At 33.9% G+C, this 26,049-nt stretch overlaps 1 protein-coding gene across 7 annotated transcripts in view; it reads right to left on the reverse strand.

Annotated features, from left to right (window-relative positions):
- Positions 1-26,049, reverse strand: part of ZNF280D (zinc finger protein 280D) — a 128,429-nt gene that overhangs the window by 17,655 nt on the left and 84,725 nt on the right. For 4 of the 7 annotated variants that reach the window (XM_074294607.1, XM_074294606.1, XM_074294608.1 and 1 more), the window contains 2 exons: positions 21,037-21,092; positions 17,104-18,901 (listed from right to left, as the gene is read on the reverse strand). The exons of 1 other annotated variant lie outside the window; for it this stretch is intronic. In XM_074294607.1, the coding sequence (XP_074150708.1) occupies positions 18,283-18,901; positions 21,037-21,092 (675 nt within the window). In that variant the 3' untranslated portion in view covers positions 17,104-18,282. Of the gene's footprint in view, positions 1-17,103; positions 18,902-20,962; positions 21,093-26,049 lie in introns of those variants that run through there. 2 more of the 7 variants (XR_012486936.1, XM_074294611.1) reach the window with 2 other exon arrangements.

Genomic DNA, 26,049 nt, shown 5'->3' on the forward strand with positions numbered 1-26,049 from the left:
ACATACAGGGCAGAATATTAGCTGAGAATTAAAAAAACACACCAGGAAAGCTGGAAAGAAGACATGAAGAGGGAGAACATTCCCAGCCTAAGGGCCAGCAGTGAAAATACATGGAGTTAGGAGATGAAGCACGTCATGTTCAAGAAATAGTAAGAGCAGTGTTACCAGATAGTGGAGTATACATTCACTCTCCATGTTCATTCAGTGGTGTCTCACTCTTCATGACTGTGGATCATAGCACACCAATGGAGTCCACGAAATTTTCTTAGGGTCTACCATTTCCTTCTCTAGTGGATTATGGCAAACATAGGTTAACTAACTTGTCCAGGGTCATACAGCTAATGAGTGCCTGATCCATTTGAGTATTTGAATATTGCAAAATGATACTCCCCAGATATCAAATAAATTTCACAATCTCAGACTTCTAAAGCAAATATAAAATGGCATTTAATATTTTTCATAATTCAGCCTCTTCCTACCTTTCCTATTCTTTTATACTCTACTCCATCCCACATACCTTACTCTCCAACCACCCCAGCATGGCTTCTGTTTTTTTGTCCATAGCACGTCACCGACTGCTTTTTTAAGTTGCCTCCCATGCTGCCTGGAATACAGCAGTTAGTACAGTGTGTAGAATACTGGGCCTCGAGTCTGGTAAATCTCATCGTCCTGAGTTTAAATCCTGCCTCAGACATTTACTAGCTGTGTGATCCTGGGCTAGTCATTTCCCCTTTTGCCTCAGTTTCCTCATCTGTAAAATGAGCTGGAGAAGGATATGGCAAACCACTCCAGCACTCTTGCCAAGAAAACTCCACATGGGGTCACAGAGAATTGGATATGACTGAAAAATGACTGAACACACCTGCAATGCCTTTTTCTCCAAGTTCTCTAGTTTCCTGTAAGTCAGCTTAAATATCAATTTTTTCCAGGAGTTCCTTCCCAATTCTAGCTGCTAGGGCCTTCTCTCTGAAAATACCTTCCATCTGCTTTATGCACATCTTCAATATACCTGATTATTTTTGTGTTGCCTACCCCATTCAGATTTGAGTTGTGTTAGGAAAGAGTTTGGTTTTTTACTTTTTTTAGTATGCCCAACACTTACTACAAAGTCTGACACAAAAATGCTTGATAAAAGCTGTTGACTGGATGACTAAAATGTAAGTATAAAAATATATTCCAAAATTAAACATTAACAATTTGTGGAGTATATGCTGGGTTTTTTTTTTGGGGGGGGAGTAAGGTATGCTTTTTTCTGTTAATGTAGACAACAAATCACTGAATTGTATTTAGTTATAATATTATGATTTGCAAGCAAAGAGTAATCTAAATCTAAGCCCTTGTTTTGCCTAAATAAATAGCATATAGAGGCTATTCAGTATTTTGGAACTAAATGGACAATTTCACAAAAACAACAACAACAACAACAACAAAATGAGATATAAGTTATCAGTCCTAGAAAAAACTAGCAAATCATGTCAGTATCTTTGCAAGCAAATCCCAATGGAGTCATGAAGAGGGATACTACTGAAATGACTGAACAACAACAAAAGTGCCTCTTTAAAGTTATTAGAAATTCAAAATGGTCCAGAACTGGAGACTTAGGTCCTAACCGGATAAAACTCCTTTGCTTTTCTTTGGAAAAGTAAATTTATCAATAGAAAGTAAATGGCTTTTCAAAACCTAGGAGTACTATTAGAGAAAGGCTTATAAGGGAGAAGTATCAGGCACACACAACATGCTCAAACGTTAAAGCTTTAGCAAAAGGAATTCATTTCCTTTTCAATCACGTGATACAACTATAGCATTTGTGGAGTGAATGCTAGTTTCCTTAGTGGATGTGGAATTAAACCTGACAAAATTGAAAAGCAAACACATTACACTGTAATTATCCATGTGGTTGTCATTTAAAGCCTTGGATTCTTTGAAATAACCATTAGAATAGTAAATAAACCTCCACAAAACCAGTGCACTATTTTATGTGTGTGGATGCATTCGCTTTATTGTAGCTGGTGGGCACAAACAATTGGATGGAACTCCTGGAGGATGACACATTTCACAGTTAAATGTCTCCCACTCTTTGTTTCATCTGGTGTGTAGGAAAACCATTAGCAGCTTAATGTGGCCACAGTTTAGGTCAATAAAAACTATGAATACAAAATTTAAAAGTTAGTGTTTTAGACTTCATGATGGAATCCAACAAAATTTAGTGCCATAGTCATGTACTAATCCTATGGTTTCTATTTTTTAAAGTCAAAGTCAGTGGTCTTAATAGTGTAATAATACAGTATGCTTTTCTGCATTTAAAAAAATGGACGTAGCAAATCCAATATGGGATGCTTGAATGGATAGAATGCTTGATTTAAGGTCAGGAAATCCTAGATTCCAATTGTTTTCTTGAGACTGACTATTGTGTGACTTTGAGCAAGTCCTGTTTTCTTTCAATATAGGTTTCATCTGTAAAGGGAGTTATCATATCTATGAAAACTGGGGTAATAGATATAACAATTATTTCCAAAACTGTGAGCTGTATAAAAGTAACATAGAGGTAATGAGGTGTAACTGATGGAAAACCAATCTCAAAACCAGGAAGTTTTGGGTTCATAGTTTATCTCTGACATACTAACTAAATCTCACTGCCAATCTCAATCTCTAGGCAAGTCTTTTAAGTTTACAAATTGCAGTGAAGGTGCTGAACTGGATTGGTAGAGGGAGTTTTCTCATGCAAGGAATTTTCTATGTCAATATCACTGGTCTAATCCCTATTCCTGAGCTACCTCTTTATTTAAAAACAAAAAAAACAACAACAAAACCCGTAACACATTAGAACTGTTATTAATCTTATGTTTAATCCCTTGAGTGTTATGGGCCAGAACTTGAAACAAGGTGCTAATGTTTATGTACTTAGTTCACACATTCACACATTAGTTCACACCTTTAGAGAGCATATATAAGGGGGAGTTCACAAGCCCACTAAAGGACAACTCTGCTCTTGGACTTCAGGAGATTCACAAGTCAGAAACCTACAAGCCCCATCTCTTGGAGGCGGAGTCAAATTCATTCTACCTTTGTGCTGGATGGAGACATTGGGAAGAGGAGAGGCTGAAGCTGGAAGAGACAAAGGACTAGCTGCAAGAGTTCTCAGAACCAAGGAGAGATATAGGCTTCTAAGAAAGCTAATGGGGCCCCAGGAAAACATTCAAGACTTTGAAGGAGACAATAAAGGATTTGGACTTTAACTCCTGGCTGCATTTGGGGTGATTACACTGAACTGAAATGAAGGCTGCCTCCAGAAGCTCCCCAAGAAACCTGCTCCCAGAGAACCCTATATTTTAGAGAAAAAGAACACTACATCAAAGTATTTATACTTTAGGTCCCTTTTTGGGGAAGAAAAAAACAAACGAACCAGAAACAAGTGGATTTGGGTGTCAGAGAATGGGAATTCAAATTCTTGTTCTTCTAATTAATAGCTGTGTGACTGTAGGAAAGTCACCTGACCATTAGGGTTTGGTTTCCTCATCTGTAAAATTAAGAAGATTGGACCAAATAAGCTCTAAGGTCCTTCCCAATTCTAAATATGCAATCTGATGATTAATAATTTAAATCTATTTATGGAAAACAAATTAAGTTCCTTTTAGACAGAGCCATGCAGAACAGAAAATGAAGGGAAAAAAACCTACCTAAACAAGTGCTACATGAATTTAAGCTTACTGAATGGTTTTAAAAGTAACTGACATTAGTTCAGTATCTTTTTTCTGTAAAATATTCTTTTATAAGGTCAAACCAGAAGACTCTCATATAAGCAGTTAAGGAAAGGCTAGTATAGAAAGAAGTATTCCAAAAGATAAAAATGTCATTCCTTCTTTTTATCTTTTTAATAATAGCTAGAATTTATATAGTGCTTGAAGGATGACAGATTCCTTTACACAATCTCACTTGATCATCACAACTATCATGGGAGGTAAGTGCTATTATTACTCTCATTTACAGGAAATTAAGCCTGAGATCAAGTGACCTGAGGCAGGATTTGAACTGAGCTCTTTCTTCTTGACTCTAAATCCACTAATGAGCAAAAACAGCATTATTCCAATATGTAGTAAGCCATTTTTTTACAATTCAAATCAATAGAGATTTATTAAGTATTCTATTTAATTGGCTTTTTGATGAGTATTGGCAACATAAAATCAGAAACAAAATAGCCCCTTTCCGCTAGTATATTATTGAGTGGGAAGAATATATCAAAAATACTGAAATGGGAACTATGATCTTATTATATGGCCTGACTTCACTCTCCCAGGGTCAGGAAGCCTGCACCTGATTCCCAGGGCTCGAAGTCCTTTGTAGATGCCTTTTTCCCCTCATTGGTTTGAGTCCTCCCCTCTGGGGTGTGCATAGGGAGGGAGGTGCAGCACAGCTTCATTTAACCACTCAACACTGCAGACTAACAAGTACAAATGTATCAACATTCCCCACCTCAAGCTCTGGGGGGAGGGGCTATAATGCCCTACACCCCCATTCAGTTTATGTCATCCATGGGTGGTTCTTGTAATCCCTTCAAATGCTCACCCTCTGCTCCTTGGGTCATCACTGCTAGGCTGCCTTTAATCCCCGTCTGTACCACTGTATTCTTGTCTCCGAGTCCCAGGCTTTGAAATTTTTAATGTTAGAAACCTTATTCCAGAGATGTAGGGGAAAAAATCATGGTCAAAAGGCCAAAGACTCAGGTCAGTTTATTATGGGGTCTCAGGAAGGGAAGCCTCATTGTCTTTTCCTCTTATAGCATGAATGAGCAGAGAAACCACTTCAATTGCAGCACCTAGCTGGCACTTAAGTTTTATGACTGACTAGTCACTTATTCCCTTCTAATATTCACATTAAAGAAGTTCTCACTGTGTGCACACATTTTCATATATTTTATATAAATGAAAATGTGAACATATGGATCAATAAATATTGTCTTCTTGCCAACTGTTTTGAACAATATAAAATCCAATTTTCTCCCCTCACTCTTTAGTATTTTCCTTCAATAAATTGAGGAATCAATTTCTCAGTCCTGAAAATTATCCAACAGCATGGACATGGACCTTCTCTGCATTTTTATTATTATTTTTATTTGTTTTTCAAGTGTCCAGCTCTTCCATGACCCCACCTTTTTTTTTTTAATTTGGCAATATTGGAGTAGCTTGCCATTCCCTTCTCCAGCTCAGATACTTATCTGAGGCCAGATTTGTCTCCGGATGAGGAGTCTTCCTGACTACAGGACCTTTACTCTATCCACTGTACCCTAAATAGTGGTGGTGTTCTGTCTTGTCCTACTCTGTGACCCCATTTTGGGTTTTCTTGGCAGAGTTACTGGAATGATTTGCTGTTTTCTTCTGTAGCTCATTTTATAAATAAGGAAACTGAGGCAAGCAGGGTTAAGGGATTTGCCCAAAAGTCACACAGCTAGTACCTGAGAACCAGATTTGAACTCAGGAAAATCAGATTTCCTGGCTTCAGGCCTCATACTCTGTCCACTACCCTACTTATAGCTGGTTCTTTGTTCATTTGCTTTTCACATCACTGTTTTCCTCAGATCCATTTTCAATCCCTACATAATGCATTCAAGACTGTGATAATAGAATATAACTATAATACTTTATTAACTTAATAGGAAAGACTGTTATTAACATTCTTTGCATTCTTTTTCTTTCCCTCCCACCCCACCATTTTCTGCCTTCCAGTTTTATCATCATATGCTCTTGGGAAGACTATTTAGTTGGAGTATTTAACCAAGCTTTCCTTTCCCCGCCCTCCCCCCACTTAGATTTTTTTTTTAAAGCTAGATTTTAAAATTTATTTACTTAAAATCTATAAACAATAGCAATTAAACATATGAAGAATAAAAAGGAGAATTTTATATGAAAATGAACTTATACCATGTGTTGTTTTAAAAAATAAAAAAATAAATTGAATGTGGTAATCGTAACAAAACTATCCTTTTTGTCTGTTTTCATCTGAGCTACCTTTGATGTCTTTGTTGTATTTTTTATTTTTAAAACTTATTTCCAATTCCAAATTCTCCTTCCTTTCCTTCTCTCCCATCCACTAAGAAGGCTAGGAATATGATATTATATATGTGAAATCATGCAAAACAAAATTTTACATTAAGGCATCTTGCAAAACAAATATTCCAAAGAAAATTTTAAAAGTGAAAAAAAGTTTAAATTGGCATATCAGTTCTTTTTTTTTTGGAAGCATTTATCATAAACCTTGGAATTATCATGGATCATTGTATTAAACAAGATAGATCATAATTACAATATTGTTCTTACTATGTATTCTCCTGGTTCTGCTCAATTTATTTTGCATCTGTTTGTATACTTTCTCTTCTGAAACCATCCCCTTGATTGCTTCTGAAAGCTTAACAGTATCCTATCATAGACATATATGACATTTTGTTCATATATATTTCCCAGTTGATTGGATTCCCCCCAAAATTTATAGTTTTCTTATCACAAAAAATAACTGATATATTTTTGTAGAAATTGATGCTTTTCTTTTTCCTTTGGTCTCTTTGGGATACACTTCTAGTGGGGTATTTCTGGGTTTTAGCCCTTTGAGCATAATTTATAAATTATTCTCCAGAATGGTTGGATCATTTCACAGATCTACCAACAGTGCATTAGTGTAACTGTTTTCCAACATACCCTCTTAGCAATAGTAACTTTCCTTTACTATCGGTGTTTTTCAGAGATGAGAAATTTAACAGAGAAACTCACTGTAAATGCTGCCCCCTTCCAATTACCTTGTAATTTTAATGACATTAAAATCTTTTTAATTTGATAGAATTTTTCTATTTTATCTCCCACACACGATTATGTACTCATCTCTTATTATCCATAGATTTGACAGCTAATATTTTTTCATGCTCCCCTAATTTGATGTCACTTTTTTCTTTTCCTTTTTCTCACTCTTTATGTCTAAATCATGTACCCATTTTCAACTTATCATGGTATATAATGTGAGATGTTGGTCTATGCCTAGTTTTTTGCTAGTTTTCCCAGGTATTTAATTCATGCCCCAAAAGATTGGTTGAATTTTTCCAAACACTAGATTATTATGATCATTTACTTTTGTGTATTGTGTATCTAATCTATTCATTGATTAACCATTCTATCTAGTGCAGATTGCTTTAAAGATTATTGCTCTATAGTATAGTTTGAAGTCTAGTTCTAGACCTTTTGTTCTTCTGGATAAATTTTGACATTTTCCCCTCTAGCTCTATGAAATCATTCTTAGGAAGTTTGGTTTGGCATTGAATAAGTAAACTAATTTAGTATGTCATTCTTATTATATTGGTTTAGCCTCCTCATGAATAATTAATATTTGTCAACTTAGATTGTGTAAAAAATGTTTTGTAATGGTATTCATATAGTCCTTGGGTATATCTTGGCAGGTAGAATTGCAAATATTTCATGCTGCCTGCAATTTTAAAAAGAATTTATCTATTTCTTCCAGCTGCATTTTGTTGGTAATATACAGAAATGCTGATGATATATATATATATATGTTTATGTCCTGAAACTTTCCTAGTGTAGCCGATTGTTTCAATTAATTTTTCAGTTGGTTCTCCCAGGAATTCTACTATATCATATCACCTGCAAAAAATGAGTTTTGTTCCATTTCCTATTCTTATTCCTTCAAATTTTTTCTTGACTCATTGCTATTGCTAGCATTTCTGGTTAAATAATGGGAATAATGAACATCATTGCTTCATTCCTAATCTTATTGGAAAGGCTTCTAGCTTATCTCCTTTAAAATAATGCTTGTTCTTGAATTCAGACTACTAATCATTTTAAGAGAAGCTTCATTTATTTGGATGCTTTCTAGCATATTTAATTGGAATTGTTGTATTTTATTATTAAAGTGCTATTAATATAATAATTTCATTTTTTGTTCTTCCTAATGAAAATCAATTATACTTTTGCTTTTCCTAATATTAAACTATCCTGAATTCCTGGTATAATTTCTGCCTGATCATAGTGTATAATCTTTATGGCATACTGCTGTAGTTTTCTAACTAGTCTTTCATTTTTTATATCAACATTCATTAGGAAAATTGGTTTAGTTTTTCACTTTGTTTTTGCTTTCCCTGACTTGGTATCAAAACCATGTCTGTGTCATAGAAGGAATTTGATGGGACTTGTAATCTATATTTTGGACTTATTCTGTCAATGTTGGGTGGAATTCACTTATAAACCCATCTGGTCCTGAGAAATTTTTCTTAGAACTTATTTTTGGCATTTTGAATTTTCTGTTCTAAGATATGGTTATTCAAGTATTCTATTTTCTATTAATTTTGGCACTTTATGTTTTCATAAATATTCACCTATTTCACTTAGATTGTCAGTTTTATTGGCACATAATTGGGCAACACAGCTCAATAATTGCTTTAATTTTTCTCATTATTGGTTATACATTTATTCTTTTCATTTTCTTTCTTTTTTTTCCCCTGAGGCTGGGGTTAAGTGACTTGCCCAGGGTCACACAGCTAGGAAGTGTTAAGTGTCTGAGACCAAATTTGAACTCTGGTCCTCCTGAATTCAGGGCTGGTGCTCTATCCACTGTGCCACCTGGATGCCCCCTATTCTTTTCATTTTCAGCACTGGTAATCTAATTTTCTTTTAAAAATCAAATTAACCAATGGCTTATTTTTTTTCCCCTTGCCATAAACATCTCCTAGTTTTATTAGTTCATTGGCTTTTATTTTTTCAATTTCATTAATCTTTTTTTTTTCAACATTTCTATTTTGCTGTTTAAATTTGGAATTTTTTTTTAAATTGCATGCCTAAACATTGATCTGCTCTTTCTCTCTTTTTATTGATATGTTTAGATATATAAATTTTCCCCTAAGTACTGCTTTGCATCCCACTACCTTGGTGTTTTTACTTTTTCATCTTTAAATTATTGCTTCTACAATTTATTCTTTGATCTACTCATTCTCTAGGATTTTTTATTTTCTGATTTTTAATCTGTGCTTCAAAGACCCTTTATAAAGTACATTTTATGGTATTATATATTTAAAGAATGCATTTAATATTTCTGCTTTTCTGAATTCATCTCTAAGATGAGGCTTAATTTTTGTGAAGGTGCCATATACAGCTGAGAAAAAGGTATGTTTCTTTTAATTCTCATTCAATTTTCTCCAAAGGGCTATCATTTCCAATTTTCTATTCATCTTATCTATTTTTCTTATTATTCTTAGTCAGAGTAGGTGAGTATGTAAATGGAGGTTCCTCACTATTATAATTTTTACTATTTCCTTCTATAATTCAAGATCTGTTTTGCTTCTTACTATTGAGTCTATGACTAATCTTTTATTTATATTCAGTGCCATCAGCTGATCTGGGAGTGCTGGTAGGGCACAAATGGGAAGACAGGAAATTTAAAGTCCTCTTGATTTTTTAAAGCTCACAAGAGCCTCTAGTCTAAATGGGAATTTGAGGGAGGAGTATAGAGACCAAAGTGATGTTGAAATGCTCTTCTCCCATCAGTGATTCCTTAGGGGATTGGCTAGAATGGTCTCCATTCAGTGCTTAGTGGACCAAATTATTCTGATACTTGTTTGTTTTTAACCTTTAAACCTCTGTTTTCAAAAATAATGACTTTACAGATATATTCAATTAGCTTGAAAGGCCCAATTACAATTAGGATCCTAGAGGTTTACATTCCCTTATAAATAGACCTTTAGCAATAATCAAAGACACCTAAGTTCCTCATTCTTTTTAACCAATTACAGTGTACAATGATACCAAAGTATATCTCTGATATTATAGTTATTCCTTCTCCAGGAATCCTAACCAAGCTCCTGGACTATGGCTTGCATATAGTTTTTTTTTTTTTTTTTTTTTTTTTTTTTTGCAAACTAGATTACCATTTGCCTTATATGACTGTGTCCAGTCTTAATGCAGATTTCTGAAAATGACATCATAATCACATTTAGCAGTTATTTTAAAATTCAAGGGCCTGGACCAGGTGACTTTAATTCAAGAGCAAACAGATGCTCTATTATTAGATGTTCTATTATTATTCCCTCACTTAAAACCACCCTTTTCACCATCCCCCCATCCTGTTAGCCATCTTTGTTCATTTTTAGGGCAAAGATTTTGGAGAGAAAAGCAAAAGAATTTCAGAAAAAAGTTTTACCTTCTGAGCAATCAGTGACACTCATTTGTCTCCTTGCCTTTGTTTCTTCTTGCTTGATATATAAACTTGGGGTACTTGGGTATAGATATTTCAGGTGAGGGATTTTGCCTTCTTCAAACTCTTGTAAAGCTTAATGATTAGTGTTGTTTTTAACTGCAACCACTCTGTGGCACCTAGCTCGTAGTTATATCAAGGCAGATTTCTCCTCTCATCTTTTTAAATCTAAAGTCATTATCATTTAATTTGTTAGTTATATAGCCAAATATATTTTTACCAGCCTTATTTATGTCAGTGCACTCCATCCTGGCCCAAAAGGCTCTGCCTTCTCTATTTTATAAGCTGTTACACATCAGATGTTCACTTCTCAAATCATTTTTTCTCTTTTTTGGACCTTGACTTCAATGAACAGTAGTAATGAAAGCCTATGTCCTTGTGGTCTTCATAATATTCCAAGACTTCATAATCTTTGCTAATACTTTCAAAGTTACTTTTGGACATAACCAACAAAATGAAGGATTAAATACCTTCTCCAATCCTCATGCTTTCTCAGGCCTCTCCAAAACAGAAATTACATACAAGAAACAAAGCAATTCCAGCTATTTCCAAGGTTTAAAACATTTAAGAACTCTAATGAGGTAACAACCCAATGAATTAACATTTTCGTGTGTTGTCATTCAGTAGTTCCTCTCTCACCAGCTAGTATGCTCTGGTAAGGCCACAAAATTCCACCCATTAGTTTGCAACAGAACTCAACTTCACTCTTTTCTTTTCCCTGAACTGTAGGAAATGAAAAGTTAGAAGCTTGTTCTACTTGAGACTGCAGCATGGTACATTATCAAGTCTAAGGAAAAGCTGAGAGGCAACCAGGTGCTGGAGAAGCTGAGGACAATAAAAATAAATTACTCATTGTTGAAGGCTGAGACAGCTCTGGGGTCCAGCCCCACAGGGGAACCTGTCAAAAAAAGGAACAAGTCAGAAAAAGTTCTTGAGTATAAAGCAGTTAAACCAAAATGATAGGGAATATGGTCTCCAAATCAGCTAAAAGAGTGCAGGTATCTTTTAATAAATATTTGTAAGACAAAGGAAAAAGACTCAATATCCAATAAAGCAAAGAATCTTGTAAATGCTCAACAAAGTATAGAACCATAGCAGGATGTCCCCCAATAAGTTGAGAAATAAGAATGGTAAAAGCAGAATTTCTGGCCTGTCTAGCAGAAATAATTTGGCAAACTTTACCAAAAAACAAAAGAGAGGTCAAGAGGTTGGAAATATAAATACACAGAAGTGAAGGACAACCAAGAAGAAGCAAAAAGCAATTAATGTTCAAGATTAAGAAAACATGATCCCTATTAAAAGCAAAACATTCCTTGAAGACGAGGTTTATAGGAACTTACATATCTTCTAGAAAATCACAAGCCAAATGAGCCCCTTCACGCAAAAAATACAAAAGCCCAGAACTTCTGAACCCTCCAAATATTATACCATTTGAAAGAATCCACAGATTACCTCCAATGTTCCTTTGGTTTTTATCACTTGTACCTCTATATGTTACCAGAAGTGAATAATGGTTATCTCATTTGATAGTTTTTAGGAAGTTCTTTCATGTCTTTGATTCTTGCTCCAAGACTGCCTCAGTCTCCCTTAGGAGAAAAATCATCGACCACCTCCATACTTTTGCCTGTTTCCTCTAACTAGGTGATGTCATGATCCTCCTCTGAGAATGACAGAGAACCAACCCAATGATCTGTGAGTAGGAGTAGTTGCCCCATTGGGGGCTCCTTCTTTCCTTCCCTCTTCTCCCTCTGCTCACATAGGGAATTATAGCCTTGCTAATGTATGTATGTATATATATTTATTTATTTATTTTTGGGTTACTGACACCTAGCAAGACATCTAAGAGTTCACAGACTAGATTTCTTTTTTAAGGAGCAAGTTTTGAACCCAAATTACTCTGGCTTTCATGAATTGGACAAAAAGGTCCCAGTCCAAGTTTCATTTAGTCATTGTTTGGACTCAAAGTGAATTTAAAAACTCAGAGTGAATTTAAACAGCAACTATTTCTGTTTTATCCAGAAACTCTGAAGGTCTTACCTCAGACTGATTTATTTTTCACTAGGTAAAAGTCATTCTTTGTCTAATTTCTGACCTAGGCTTAATCACAGAATGGGTGTTGCTTCAATCAAACTGAGACCTTACCTTAAAAACCACTGCATCTGGGGCCAATTTGACAGAGATATAATATGAGTATGGAATGTTATATATGTTGTTAGATCCTATTGCTGTTGGGTGATTTGCTTCTTGCTTAATCTTATTTGTTAAAAGAAAGGCTGACTGTGGAGGAGGGGAGAGATATTTAAAAATAACTGCAATGCAAAAAAAAACCCAAAAGGCATCAATGAGACAATTTTTTAAAAGGGATAATAATGAAAAATTAAAAAAGAAAAAAAGAAAAAAAGAAAAAAAAAAGAAAAAGAAAGAAAGAAAGAAAAAGAAAAAATAAAACCATTAGTTCTCTAACTATGGCATGTAGATTCTTGAGGATACTTAACATCATTTCAAGGGGTCCAAGAGGTCAAAATCATTTTCAATACTTATGCTGAGAGATTCTTTTTCTGTTATGACATTCCTTACCAACTCCTTACCGCTTTGAGTTTTTTTACATACTTCAACCAAAATACATTATCACAACACATTCAATACAGAAGCAGATGTAAGAGCTGCTCTCTTCTACTAAGTCAGATATTAAAAAGATTTGTAAAAGTGTGTTAAACAATGTACTCCCTTTTTTTTTTTTGTTTTGTTTTGGAATTTTTTTTCATTAAAAAGTTACATTAGGATATATTATTTTAAAATGAATGCATAAATATGTATTTTAATTTCCAATATGTTAAATATCAATAAATATAACCTCTGTAAACAAAAAGATTAAGTGGGAGAAATGAGGAAATAGTAGCATTTGCCAGTGATCAGTTCAGATCCTGGATACTTTCTACACTACTAGCTGGTTCTTAAGACATTGCTCTCATAATTTTCTACCTATAGGATCATATCCTAAGAGTATATCTGATCCTGACATCTCCAGTGAGATGCACCCCAATTTGGCCAAATTTCCTATTTAACATGTCAACCTGGGTGTTATAAAAACACTTCTGATACTCAGTATTTCCAAACTGGACCTCATCATCTTTTCTTTTACATACAATTCCTTATCCAAGATTCTCTATTTCTGGAGAGGGAATAATTTTTTTCGGTCCATCCATCAGGTTTACAACCTAGGGTAATCTAGCTCCCATGGATTCAATCATAATCTCTATGCTTCTGATTCTCAGATCCATCCAAACCTAACCTCCTCACATCTCCAAATGCTTGGTGAACACTTCGAACTGGAGTTTCATAAGTACTTCATACTAGGCTCCAAGACTGAACTGATGACCACATCCTCCCTTCTTAACTTTCTTAGTACTTTGATCTCAAGGCTTCCTCACCCAGATTCCCTCCCTAGGTGTCATTCTCACTCTTGCCACGCCCTCCTTTCCTCCACTCCAAACACTTACCAAGTCCTATCTATGTTTCTTTTTAATTTCTCATGTGTTCCCTTCTCTCCTCTGGCACTGTAAGTACCATAGTGCAGGCTCTCATCATTTCCCACCTGGACCACTGTAAGAGCCCTCTGATTAATCTCCCTGCTTCAAAATTTCCTTCCACTCTAGTCTATCCTCCATTCTATCAAATTAAGGAGTGATAATATCACTCTTCTATTCAATAAACCGTAGTGGCTCATTATTAGTTGGTGCTTTACCTTTCTAGTCTTTGGAGACTTTACTTTCCTATAGATATTTGCAGGGGAATGTCCTTATTGTTCCTGCCACAAGACATTTCATCTTCTAACCTCTAGCACTGTTCACTAGCTGTTACTGACACCTCCTGGCCTCCTTCAAGTTTCAACTAAAATCCCTTCTTTTCCCAGTTTTCTTTTTGAGATTATCTCCAATTTATTCTGCCTATATGTTGTCTCTCCCTTTAAACTGAAGTCTTTGAGAAGAACTGGTTTATTTCTGCCTTTCTTTGTATTTCCAGAAATTAATAGTGTTTGGGAAATAGTAGACACTTAAAAGTTTGTTCACTGACTTCTTCAGTATTTCCTCCCATATTACAATAAACTGCCAAGTCTTGTCATTCTTACCTCCTTCCTTTCCCCCTCTTCCACTCATAGCTCAAGTTCATCCTAGTTCAGGCCCTTATCTAAACTGAAGAGATAGCAAAATTGATATTCCTAAAGCACAAATGTAACCATGTCACCACACTGTACAAGGCCCTCACAATCTGGCTCTAGCTTAACTTTTTATATACAAGTAATGCCCTTTAATGACGCAATTGGGTGGTTACAGTAGAGAGAATGCTCTGAAAGGCATTTTGAAAGACTGAAGTTTGAATACAGTCTCACTAACTTTGAGACTCTTACTTTACCCAGCTATCTCAAGTTTCCTCAACTTTTAGAATGGAGATAAGGTTGTTTTGAGACACTAATTGTAAATCACTGCCAGACATAGTAGGTGCTTAGTACTTATTCCCTCCCCACCTTGATACATTCTATATCCTAGCCCAACTGACATAGAGCTAGCTATTCCTTGTTTACAATATCCTGTCATCTTCTGCATAGCTGTTGTCCTTGCTTTAACTGTTTCCTCCTTGGAGTCAATCTTGGCTACCTTCAAAGGTAAGTTCATGTGCCATTGCCTACGCCTGCAGTTACCAGCCTTGCCAAATCACTATTTTATCTATCTTTGCATACCCCTTCCCTGCCCAGTTATTTGTGGATCTAGATCCTTAGCAAATAGGCTTATCACCACTGGGGGATGATATATGTTCACAATATATCAACAATCAACAATATATGTTGATTATTATATTTGAAAAATAAAAACATTCTTTTTATTTAGAATAGACAATATTTTCATTATGTTTCTTCATTTGCTTTTAAAAATTCTAATAGTAATAAATAAAAGTCTTTACTAAAATTTAAGAGTGTACACAATGAAGAGAAAAACGCAAATATGATAGTTTTTTGAAAAATATAACTTAGGTCATGAATGTACTTACATACTTACAAGTCATCAGTTCACTTAGTCATCATTCCAAGTATGCATACATCTATACACACTCTTTCTCTTGGTACACTATGAGCAATTTTAAATCTCCAATCTGTGGGGGAATTTAGAAAAATGCTGGAGATCATTTCCACTGTTATAGGTTCCCACTGTAGATTAAGACCTTAGTTCATACAACCCTAACAAAGCAACCCTAAATGAAACCCATGTTTCCCCCAAAAGCATTAAGGATATGTATACTTTCAGTAATGAAAATAAATGACAAGAGAACTCTCTAAGTTACTGGAAGTGGCAGAGTCCTTTCAGGCTTAAGTCTAAAAAAAAGTATTTGGGGTTCGAGTTATGGAAATTATACTCTGGGTTCTTACAAACTATTTTTAACTACCTAAAACTATAAAAGTGAGCACCTCCCTCCACAAATTCATGCTAAAAATAGGGGCCTGAAAAAGGGAAAAGAAGAACTTTCAGTTTTCAGATTGCTACTACTGCTAATAACTGTGCTTTATGGTTTGCAAAATGTTTCTCTCACAACTGTGCAAAGCAGGTATTGTAATACCAGTATTCTCACTTTATAGATGAGTGTCAATTGAGGATTGGAAAGGTTAAATGATTTGTCTATGATCATGTATGTACATCATAAGTATCAAAACCTTGACCTGGACCTATGTGTCTATGACCCTGAATCCAACACTTTTTCCATTATGTCACATAGGCCAATGTTTATATAAATCCATCTTTAGGGAGCAGGAAAGACAAAATTAGTCACTAAATTTTAGGGACATAGGATATATTCTGAAATGATAAGATATAGAATATAAGTTTTTGTTTTTTCCTGAGGCAACTGGGGTTAAGTGACTTGTCCAGCATCACGGAAGTGTTAAGTGTCTGAGGCCAGCTTTGAATGCAGATCCTCCTGACTTCAGGGCTGGTGCTCTATCCACTGCACCACCTAACTGCTCCTAGAAAAAGTTTTAAAGAACACTAATATCCTTATTCAGCTTCAATTCTCTTAAGTGAGATGCAATAATCCATGATGAGATAAGGCAGTATTTCTCCTGTGATGTAGTAAAAGCACAATTTCTTACACACTACACTAAAATTTAGTAAAAAAAAATTCATCATCCAACATAGATTAAAATACAGGATAAAAGAGCCACCAATCAAAAAATTCCATTCCTAAATAGTCTAATGTTAAAAATAGCTGGGTAACATAGTAACAACAAGATTATGTGATGGATTTGGTTCTTCTCAACAATATAGTGATTCAAGGTAATTCCAACAGACCTGGGGGGACAATGCCAATCATATCCAGAGAGAAAACTATTGGAGACTGAAGGTGGATTGAAGCATAGTATTTTCACCTTCTTGTTTGTTTTTTTTCTTCTTCGTGGTTTTTCTTTTTTTTTGGTCTGATTTTTTTCTTGCACAACATGATAAATATGTAAATATGTTTAAAAGGATAGCATATATTTAACCTATATCACATTGCTTGCTGTTTGAGGAAGGGAGGAAAGTAAGAAAAGAAGGGAGAAAAAATTGGAACACAAAGTTTTACAAAAATGAATGTTGAAAATTCTGTTTACATGTATTTAAGAAATAAAATTCTATTGAGAAAACCAAACAAAAAAGCTAAAATTAAAAAAATTTAAAAAACTGTTCAACCCTAAACAATGATCTGAAAAATAAAATTACCAACACAACTTTTTGTTGCAAATATTTACTCAAAAACTAATATGTACAGCAGTGTTTAATAGTTGTTTAAAACATTCAACATTCATTAAAACAAAATTTAAGAGTTCAAAACACATTCTAAAGGAGTAAAATTGCAGCATTTTTAATGAAGTTTTGTCAGTATTTCAAAGCAAACTACTGTTAATCATATTATGCATTCCTACATCTATGAGTTCCTAAGACAGTAAAAACAAACAAAAAATCATTTTAGCAGCCATCTTATAGACATTAGGCTAAATTCCTGAAATTGATTTATACATTTCTGCTTTAGGTCCCCTTTAAGTCTTTGTTTAATGTAAAGAAGTAGTTTTAAAAATGGCTGAATACATGGCAGAACATGTTTCCAGTTCACTGCTTTTCAGTTTCTACATTAAACTGTACTTTGGCTTGACTTTACAGACCATTTATGGGTCTACTTACTCCTAACAAAAATCATTAAAACAACAGTAAAGGCAGTAATAGCTACAGTCTTTCCAGTAATGAATCCTACTTTATACAATTAATACGTCAGGGATTTATGCACAGCTTGCACACTGACAAAAAACACAAATATATATTTTAAGAATTTCACTTTCACTGAAAGTTTAATTAAGGTAAGCTTACAGCCTGGGATGCTAACACCTGTATGGAGGTGCATATATTCATATAATTCTGTTTACATGCTTCTGACAGACAGGAATGTGACATTAAATCCAAAGAAGTTTTACATTTATTCAAACTGTCATTAGATTAATACGTCACGTAAGCATGCTCCACATTAGCAGTACACTCCAAGATAAAACCTTTTCTGACTTGCCCATCAACCATCATTTTAACCAATTATCTTCATAAAAGGACTTTTCGAAACATTTTAAAGAATGTGAAAGGATTTCATTTTAGGGAATTCAAACTTTTTAATAATATCTTTATGTTTTCTTTCTTATGATTACATAAGTAATCTTTATGATTACTTGCTTTACAAGTCACCTCTTTTTTAGGGAAAAAAAAAAAAAGCCTTTTCCACTTCAAATTTAACCTTCATCAAAACATACATACCCTCTTTTTTTGAAGCTTAATTGTGCTATGAATGGCAAATTGACTATTTTAGTAATAGGCTTAACACACACATACAATGTATGTATAACCTATCCTTACACTTTTTTCTATTTCCAAAAGTGTCACTGAGCACACCCAGTAAGAAATGGTCCAAGATGTTCTTTACCATTATTACTGCTATTATTTTTTTAATGAAAACTTAGAATGAGTGTCTGATTTCATTTCAACTTGCTTCCTTTTCATCTGTCAGATTTACAGTTGTTTCTGTTGTACTAGGACTGTTTTCTCTAGAAATGTCATCTGTTTGCTCAGAAACTACTCCAGTTTCCTCAGCTGGAGATTCAATGCTACCTTTCTGAAGAATTTCGGTGGCTTCATGCTCAAGCACCTCAGATGGCGTCAAAGGTTCCAAATGAATACTGCCTTGCTCACTAACATCAGAACTAATAGATTCAGGTTCATCTCTTTTTCTCAAAAACTGCTCAAAGCTAACATCATTTGATGTCAATTTCAAATTTTTAGTATTCCGTGAAAAAGGCTTAGCTTCATTGGAGCTGTTAGTTTGATCATTTAAAATTATATTCTCTGAACTTTGGCACATCTTCAATTCAGTTTTGCTATCAATGTTTTTTTGTTGTTCTTCCATCACCTCTATGACATCATTATTATCTGAAACAGAACTGAAGGAATTCCTTGAGCCCCTATCCTGGGCTACTAGGTTGGGGTCATTTTTCATAGTTAAAATTGCTGTACTTTCTTCATTCTTTATTGCTGATGAGCCTTTACATGGATTTACATCACATTCTTTTTTGGCTTCCTCTGAAGAAGCATTTTCTTGTTTGCTGTAAAACAAAGCCATTTATTATTTTTCTCTCCAGCAAAGTTTATTGAGGAAAAATGCTAAAAAGAGAAAGATGTACTAATTAGAAGGATCAAGGAACGCTTGCATCAAAAATATACTATAAGTTACATAAATAAAATTAACATATTTGACTCCTTGGCACATCAAATTTATAGCTTAGAATGAGAACAATGTTTCAGGAAATAAAATAAGATGAATCAGTGTCATGTAATAAAGGTACATAAATATAAATAAGGTAAACTACATTTAATATAAGTAATCTCACTTTGAGCAAAGTAGATAAGCAGTGGGCCAGGAGACTGGGAACACATGCTCTAAGTCTGGTTCTTCTGTATTATGAACCAGTCCTGCAAACTTGGACAAACAGCTAAACCCTGCTGCCTCAGTTTCTTCCTCTGTAAAATGAGGAAAGTGTTTTGTCTAGAACCCCTTATAGGTGCCTACAGTTACTTGGGAACCTTCTGAAAGCTATACTATTTGTAACCAGGAGTAAAACATTCCACTCTGAGACTTGTTGAATAAATAAACTAATGCATCAACTCTCTGCTGGCTATAGCTTAGACAGTTATGCTTAAAGCCATGATTTTGAGTGGCTTTTCAATTATACTGAACTTTTGTGTTCTACAAAAAAAGAAAAATTAAAATTAAAAATTAAAAAAAATGTTGCTAGTCATATGCCGTTTGCAACTATGTCAAAAATGAAAGGAAACAAACTTTTGCCTTGTATTTTCCTAACTTAAATGTTCCCTTTGGATAAACAGGGGCCATACTCTACCTTATTCCAACTAGGTTATAAATAAAAACCTAGTAAGGCCTATGTCCAGTGTTATTTTTCTGTGTATATCTGTGGCTTTTCCCCCCTTGCAAAGAAAAATATAAAGGCACTGAGCATATGAGTATATGTCTATATTCAAGACTAATACCATACTACACTGGACATTCATCCTCTCTATTACAATTTCTATGTCAGTATACTGAGAACTTAATTTTTCACACTAATAAGAATATATGTAGGATCCCATTAAATCAACTATCATGATAGCAAAAATCTCTGTAAAAGCAGAAACTTCTTCTAAGTCCCTGTTAAGGGACTATTTCAAAGAATATGTTCAAAGAAAAACAATAAACTGTCCCTTGAAATTAGCAATAATGGTATTTAAACTTTAACAGTGATCATTCTGTCTAAACTTACGCTACCTTGTTTTACTTTCCTCTTAGTATCAACTCTCTTAAAAAGATTTAATTAACATGAATTTAAAAATAGAAATGAGAATTTTTGTCTACATATTAACAACTAGCAACAGAGAAAGAACTAAGGTAATTTTACCAGTGAAGTTTCTTTGAAAAATGTAAAGTGTGTTATTACAGAATTCATTTTAAAAAACCAAAAATAATGTTCAAGCAACCTACTATAACATATATTATAAAAGTAAAGGAGAAATAGAAACACTTTCTTTTAAAAAGGTAAAAAAATTCATCTTTGTTTAGTATTGAATTCTATTAGTAATGTTACGATTCTAATTCGAAAACAGGGTTTTGGAAAATTCTACATATTTGATGATTTATGCCCTCTTCTACTTTCCATTTGTATATATTTTAAAAAACAGATATCTATATTCATTGAATGTTAGCGTATTGAAGCTTATTATCAAATTTCAAATATATACCTATAGCTTTATAAACAAAGAAATGATTTCTAGAAAATATCTAAAATGCAATACTGTTTCAATGATGTGCATCAAACAGTGTTAAACTTGATCTTTTCTTTCATCTGGGGGAACTAAAAAATTACTGAAGTTAACTACTAATTAAGAAGATTAAAAAAAGATTTTAAAATGATTTAGCAGAATGCGTTAGCAGTCTCTGTCTTTCTAATTTTGAAATTTAATTATAAAATGTATAATAAATGTACAAAACAAAACAATTTGAAGCTCAAGATTTTATTTCACTTCTTGTTGAATAAACATTATTTTAAAATTATATTCTACAATAAAAAAGCATCAGTACACAAATAATTTGTAAATATTCCCTGGCCAATTACCTGTGAAATAACACAGCCCAAGTGTTATTTTATGTACTTGAATTTCAAGAGATGCAGCTGTTCCTTATATTTACCTTTCAGAAGTTGATGTTTCTGTTTTTCCTTCAGACATATTAGGTCTTGAATTTTTCTGTAATGATTAATGATATTTTTCCTTATGTTCATGACTAAACTAGTAAGTAATAATGTAACTCAGAATACAATCTATTTTTATTATGCCAAACTAGATACCAGGAACTTAGTGTGTAGCTTAAGATACTAATAACTTAGGGAAAATTTTAACATCAAATTTCCAAATATAAAGTTGACTGACAATAGAGAACTCTATATCAGGCACTGGAAAGTTCTACAAAATTTAAAGTATGAGTTTTTAATGTGGTCAAACAAATGGTTATCAATTTCTAGGGATCAAAAAGCTTCTGGTAAAAGGCAGGGTGCAGAAATGTTTTTAAGTTACCTCATTCACTGCCTGCTCTCCCAAAACTATCCAAGAAACATGGACTAAAATGACAATTAATCAGACTGTAGGCTAACATATTGAAAACTGAATATGAATGCTTGTTGAATTAATCAAGAAAAATATATTAAAAATTATTTATACAAAACATTTCAGAAATAATTCAAAATTCAACATTCACAAGCCACTCAATTAATGGTCTCTCTTATTCCTCAAATTACGTTGAATTATTTACCCATGCGTGCACATGGTATGCCCCCTCCCCTGGAAAAGAGCAAGATATGTTTCACTTTTGCCTTTATATCTATAGTTTCCAGCATAGATCTTATACATGTTAAATGCTAAATATTTACTGAATTTAATCCCTCCAGTGAAAGAAAATACACATAATCTTGGACGGGGAAGGGAAATCAAGGTCATCTTTGTGAAATGAAGTTCTAAAAAAGCCCTAAATCCCGTCTATTATTCATCAGAGATAAGTCTTTCAGAGTCCTCATACATAGCTGAAATAGGAACCCCCTCTCCCACATAAAACAGACTTTGGCAATAAAAAAGAAATTTTTAGCAAGTAATAACAAAAATTGTTAGGGGGGAAAAGATCCAAAGATCACACAAAAATATTGTGACTGAGAAATCAACAAAGTTTACCAAACAGAACTAAAAGAACATTAATGTCTGGCAATGTTGGTATAATTCTAATTTTTCACATGAGAGCTGAAAATATGTAAGAAGTTACTAGAGACAGTGGAATAGACTTAATTATACTCAAAAATGTTTATTAAGATAACTGCCTTTATGGAGCTTTTATAGCCTAATAAAGCAAAATAAAAATAGTTAAATAGAAGGAAAGAAAGAAGTAAGAGAGTGATTAGTGGTGGGAGTTGGAGGCGTTGCAGGCAGTGAGGTGTGGTCCTAGTATGTCTTAATAACATAGAAACTACCAAGGTTGGCAGAGCATATTCCTCTAGACAAGTCTTCTTTTCTCCTGCCTTTCAACACCCTTCCATCATTCTAATCTTCTCTTTAAGAAATAATTCTCTATGCCTAGACTCTTTCATGTAAGAAGACCCTGACTATTCTTATATATCACTCAATTACCTGCATAGTGCCTACACATAATAGATACTTACTATATGTTTGCTAACTGATCATGCCCTGATGCATGGTGAAGCTGCTCAAGGACCCAGGTGTCCCAAATCATTGAACTCAAAAGATGTAGCAAAAACTTAATGTAATAATGTAATGATCTGGTTCCAACTTCTTATATGAACATCTAATGCTTCCTCTTGTCACAGAAAAGAGAGGACCATGCCTGAGGGTTCCGAAACATCTATGGTTGCATTTCTTTCCCACCATTCTCCAATCCTGTTTAGAGATGCTCTATTATTGTGTTTATGTCCTCTCTTCCATTAAATGCTTCCCCCTGAAGCTACTCTGTAAGCCACAGAAATCTTCCCTTCTGAGAGTTATGATGTATCGAATAAAGGCTGATTGCTTTTCAGCACAGAATGATCAGTCTAATTGTTTTGTGAAGTCCTGTTTGAGAATTTAATTTACTGTGGTATAATGGAAAAGGGGACTTTTTTAGAACAAGGTCAAACATTAACATGGGGTACTAGGATCAATAATGGAACTGGATTTTAAAGGCCCTGAATATTTTTTTGGACAACCACAAGTAAGGCATCAAATTTATCCTGCCCTTCTCCATATCTGTAGTGTGAGTGTAATGAGGATAAAGTAAACTATCTTTGCTTTCAAGCAGAATCCTATAAAGAAATTATACTTCCTGATAAAGAGCTTACCAGAATGCCATGAACAGTAAGGTGGTCATTGACTACTGAATCTAGATTATAGCAATCCGCAAAATAATGAAAATGGCACTTAGTTTCAATAATGATTATGGCACAGTGCCAAAAATAGAGCAAGGAACGTGTTTATCACAGTTTTAAAGCAACCCCTGAATATTCATTTAACTGACTATACTCTAAAAGTAGAAACTTTGATAATTGACTAAGGAAACCACAAGAAAATGAGTCAAAAGAAACTAGAGGAAAATATAGTTAAATAAAAGGATGGTTCACAGGCTCAACTTCAGGAAGCAAATGAAAAAGTTGGTGAAATGCAATTTTTTGGCACACTTGGTTATTTCATACTGTAGTGTCCATATTTTAGCAACTGCAAGACCAGCATAAAGACATTTTATCAATTTATGTGACACCTATTACAGAGAATGAGGAAGAAGAAAAATTCCATTATTCTTCTGGCTTAACTCATTTTCCAGGTTTTTTCATCTCTTAAACCACTTTCTTACCCTAAAGCATGCTTTGATTAGTGACTCCCAGGAAAGAGAAAAGCAGCCCCACAATACTTGTGAAGAAACACAATTCTGAGAGAGCTCCTAAGAAAAAGATGTCTCTCAAAGAAAAAAAAAAAAAAAAAAAAACTTTTTGAAGGCAAAGATAAAAGGCCTTATTTTCCATCAGATTATTTAGATGTGACTGGGGTAGAGAATTAAAAGTAACAGCTGGAAACTCTGATAACTTAAGGGTGGTGTTGTTTTGATTTTTTAAAAATAATAATGGGATGATTATATACTAATAAAGCAGAAGTCAATCAAGAAGCAGTGGGAACCAAAGTAATTAAAAAAAAAAAATCAATAATATTGCCATTTTTAATCTGTTCCCTGTTGGAGCTGAGGATAAAAATGAATCCCAAATAAAAAGAATAAAAATATAAAGAGCTGGTACTCAATCAAGGAAATTCCAACTTGCCCTAATTATACAAACTGTTGATGCTAAGGAATGGAAACTGAATAAGTCAATAGACAGATTCAGGCTAACATTTTCTAAGGAAGTTTCACTAAAGCTTAACCACTACAACTAAACAAGTCAAAGTAACATATGCATATGGTTTAGAAAACAGTCATTTGTCAAAAATTACAGGAATATGGTAGAAAATTTTGAGACAAAGTAGCAAAAAAGGTAACAAAGGAAAAAACTTTACAGACAGTATAAAGGCAATGTGATGGAACCAAATCATTGTAAGGACATTAAAGTAAGAAAACTAAAAGGAGAAAAAAAAGGTTAAGAGACCGTTGGCCCTGATCTGAGGGAAGTAAAATTTTGATTCTATATGAAAATGAATGGATTTTTATCTGTAAGGAATGAATGACTACAATAGCAAATGAAATCATAGTTTCACTGAAATGACAGTATACCTAATTCAAGAGGAAACTGGACTTTGAGCTGACAGTCTCCCTGTTTTCCCTGAACAAGGAAAATAAAAAATCCCTAAATGTCTCTAAAATAAAATTCTTTTGGTTTGTCCACTTGATTCTTTCAGGCCTACTACACACTATTTCCTATCCTGAACTCGACATTCCAGCAAAATTTGCTCTTCTCTGATCCTACCACTGGTGCAGATAAAAAAAAAAAAAGTTCCTCTATGAATCCAGAGATAACAAAAGAGCACCATGTCACCTCTTACCACTCTTGAGACCTTATCATAATAATAGGTAGTATTTATATAGCACTTTACAAATACTATTTAATTTTATTCTTGTAACCACTCTAGAAGGTAGGTGCTATTATTATCTCCATTTTACAGAGGAAAAAATTGAGGCTGTGCAGTTAATAAGTATCTGGAGCTAAATTTGAACTCGAGGGTTCCTAATGTCAAGTGTAATGCTCACTCTATTGACTAAACCAATAACTTGAGGAGATTCACATTCTGCTTTCATAAGCAAATGCTCTGATAGTGCAGTACTATAACTAGATAATTACTAGGGCCAGTAAAAAATGGGTTCTTTCTCCCAAACAGAATAGTCAATCTTTACCATATTTTTTCTAAGAAGTAACTCTAGAAATCTGGTATAGCAGTCAGCATCAATGAATAAACTGAAGAAACATAAAGTGAATAATCATGGAAACTATCAGAATAGAAACTTTTAATTACTTAAACATTAAGAGAAAGAAAAAAGAAAGGAGGGAAAGTATGGGGACTATCTATATTCCCAAGGATACAAGTAGCCAGAAATTCTGTCCTGATCAAGTAAAAAGCTCTAGGCAATGTAATTTGTAATTCTCTCCCATAAAAGAAATTTGATAGATATTAAAAGCAAAAATCCAACAACAGCAACAAACAAAAAACTCAACCCAAAACCATAAGATTGTCCAAAAGAAAATTCTACAAGCTTAGTGTTTAGGTAAAATCTGAAACACCTATATTGGCTGAGACAGCAAAATCAACCAATGAAGAAGCATTTACTAAGGGCCTACTTGTGATACAAAGTGATATTAGAAACAATTCCTAAGAATATAAATAAATATGTGTGGAAGAAATATGAGGTAAAAAAAATTTAAAAGCTATCATTCCAAAAGCAGTTTGAAGGATCAGGAAAAGATTACAAATAGAAAATGGTACTTGAGTTTCATCCTGAAGAAAAGAATTCTATGAAATAGAAGTGAGAAATAGTACACTGCAGGCACGGGGCACTACAAAGGTATAGAGTGTTATGTATGGGGAAGATAGACAATGCTAGTTGAGCAGAGATAATGTCCAATAAGGCTGGAAAGATAGGTTTGGGCTATTCTGTGAAAAACTTAAAAGATTAATATAGGGTTAGGGAGGA

The sequence above is a fragment of the Sminthopsis crassicaudata genome, chromosome 2 (genome assembly GCF_048593235.1).
Source record: "Sminthopsis crassicaudata isolate SCR6 chromosome 2, ASM4859323v1, whole genome shotgun sequence".
Lineage (NCBI taxonomy): Eukaryota > Metazoa > Chordata > Mammalia > Dasyuromorphia > Dasyuridae > Sminthopsis > Sminthopsis crassicaudata.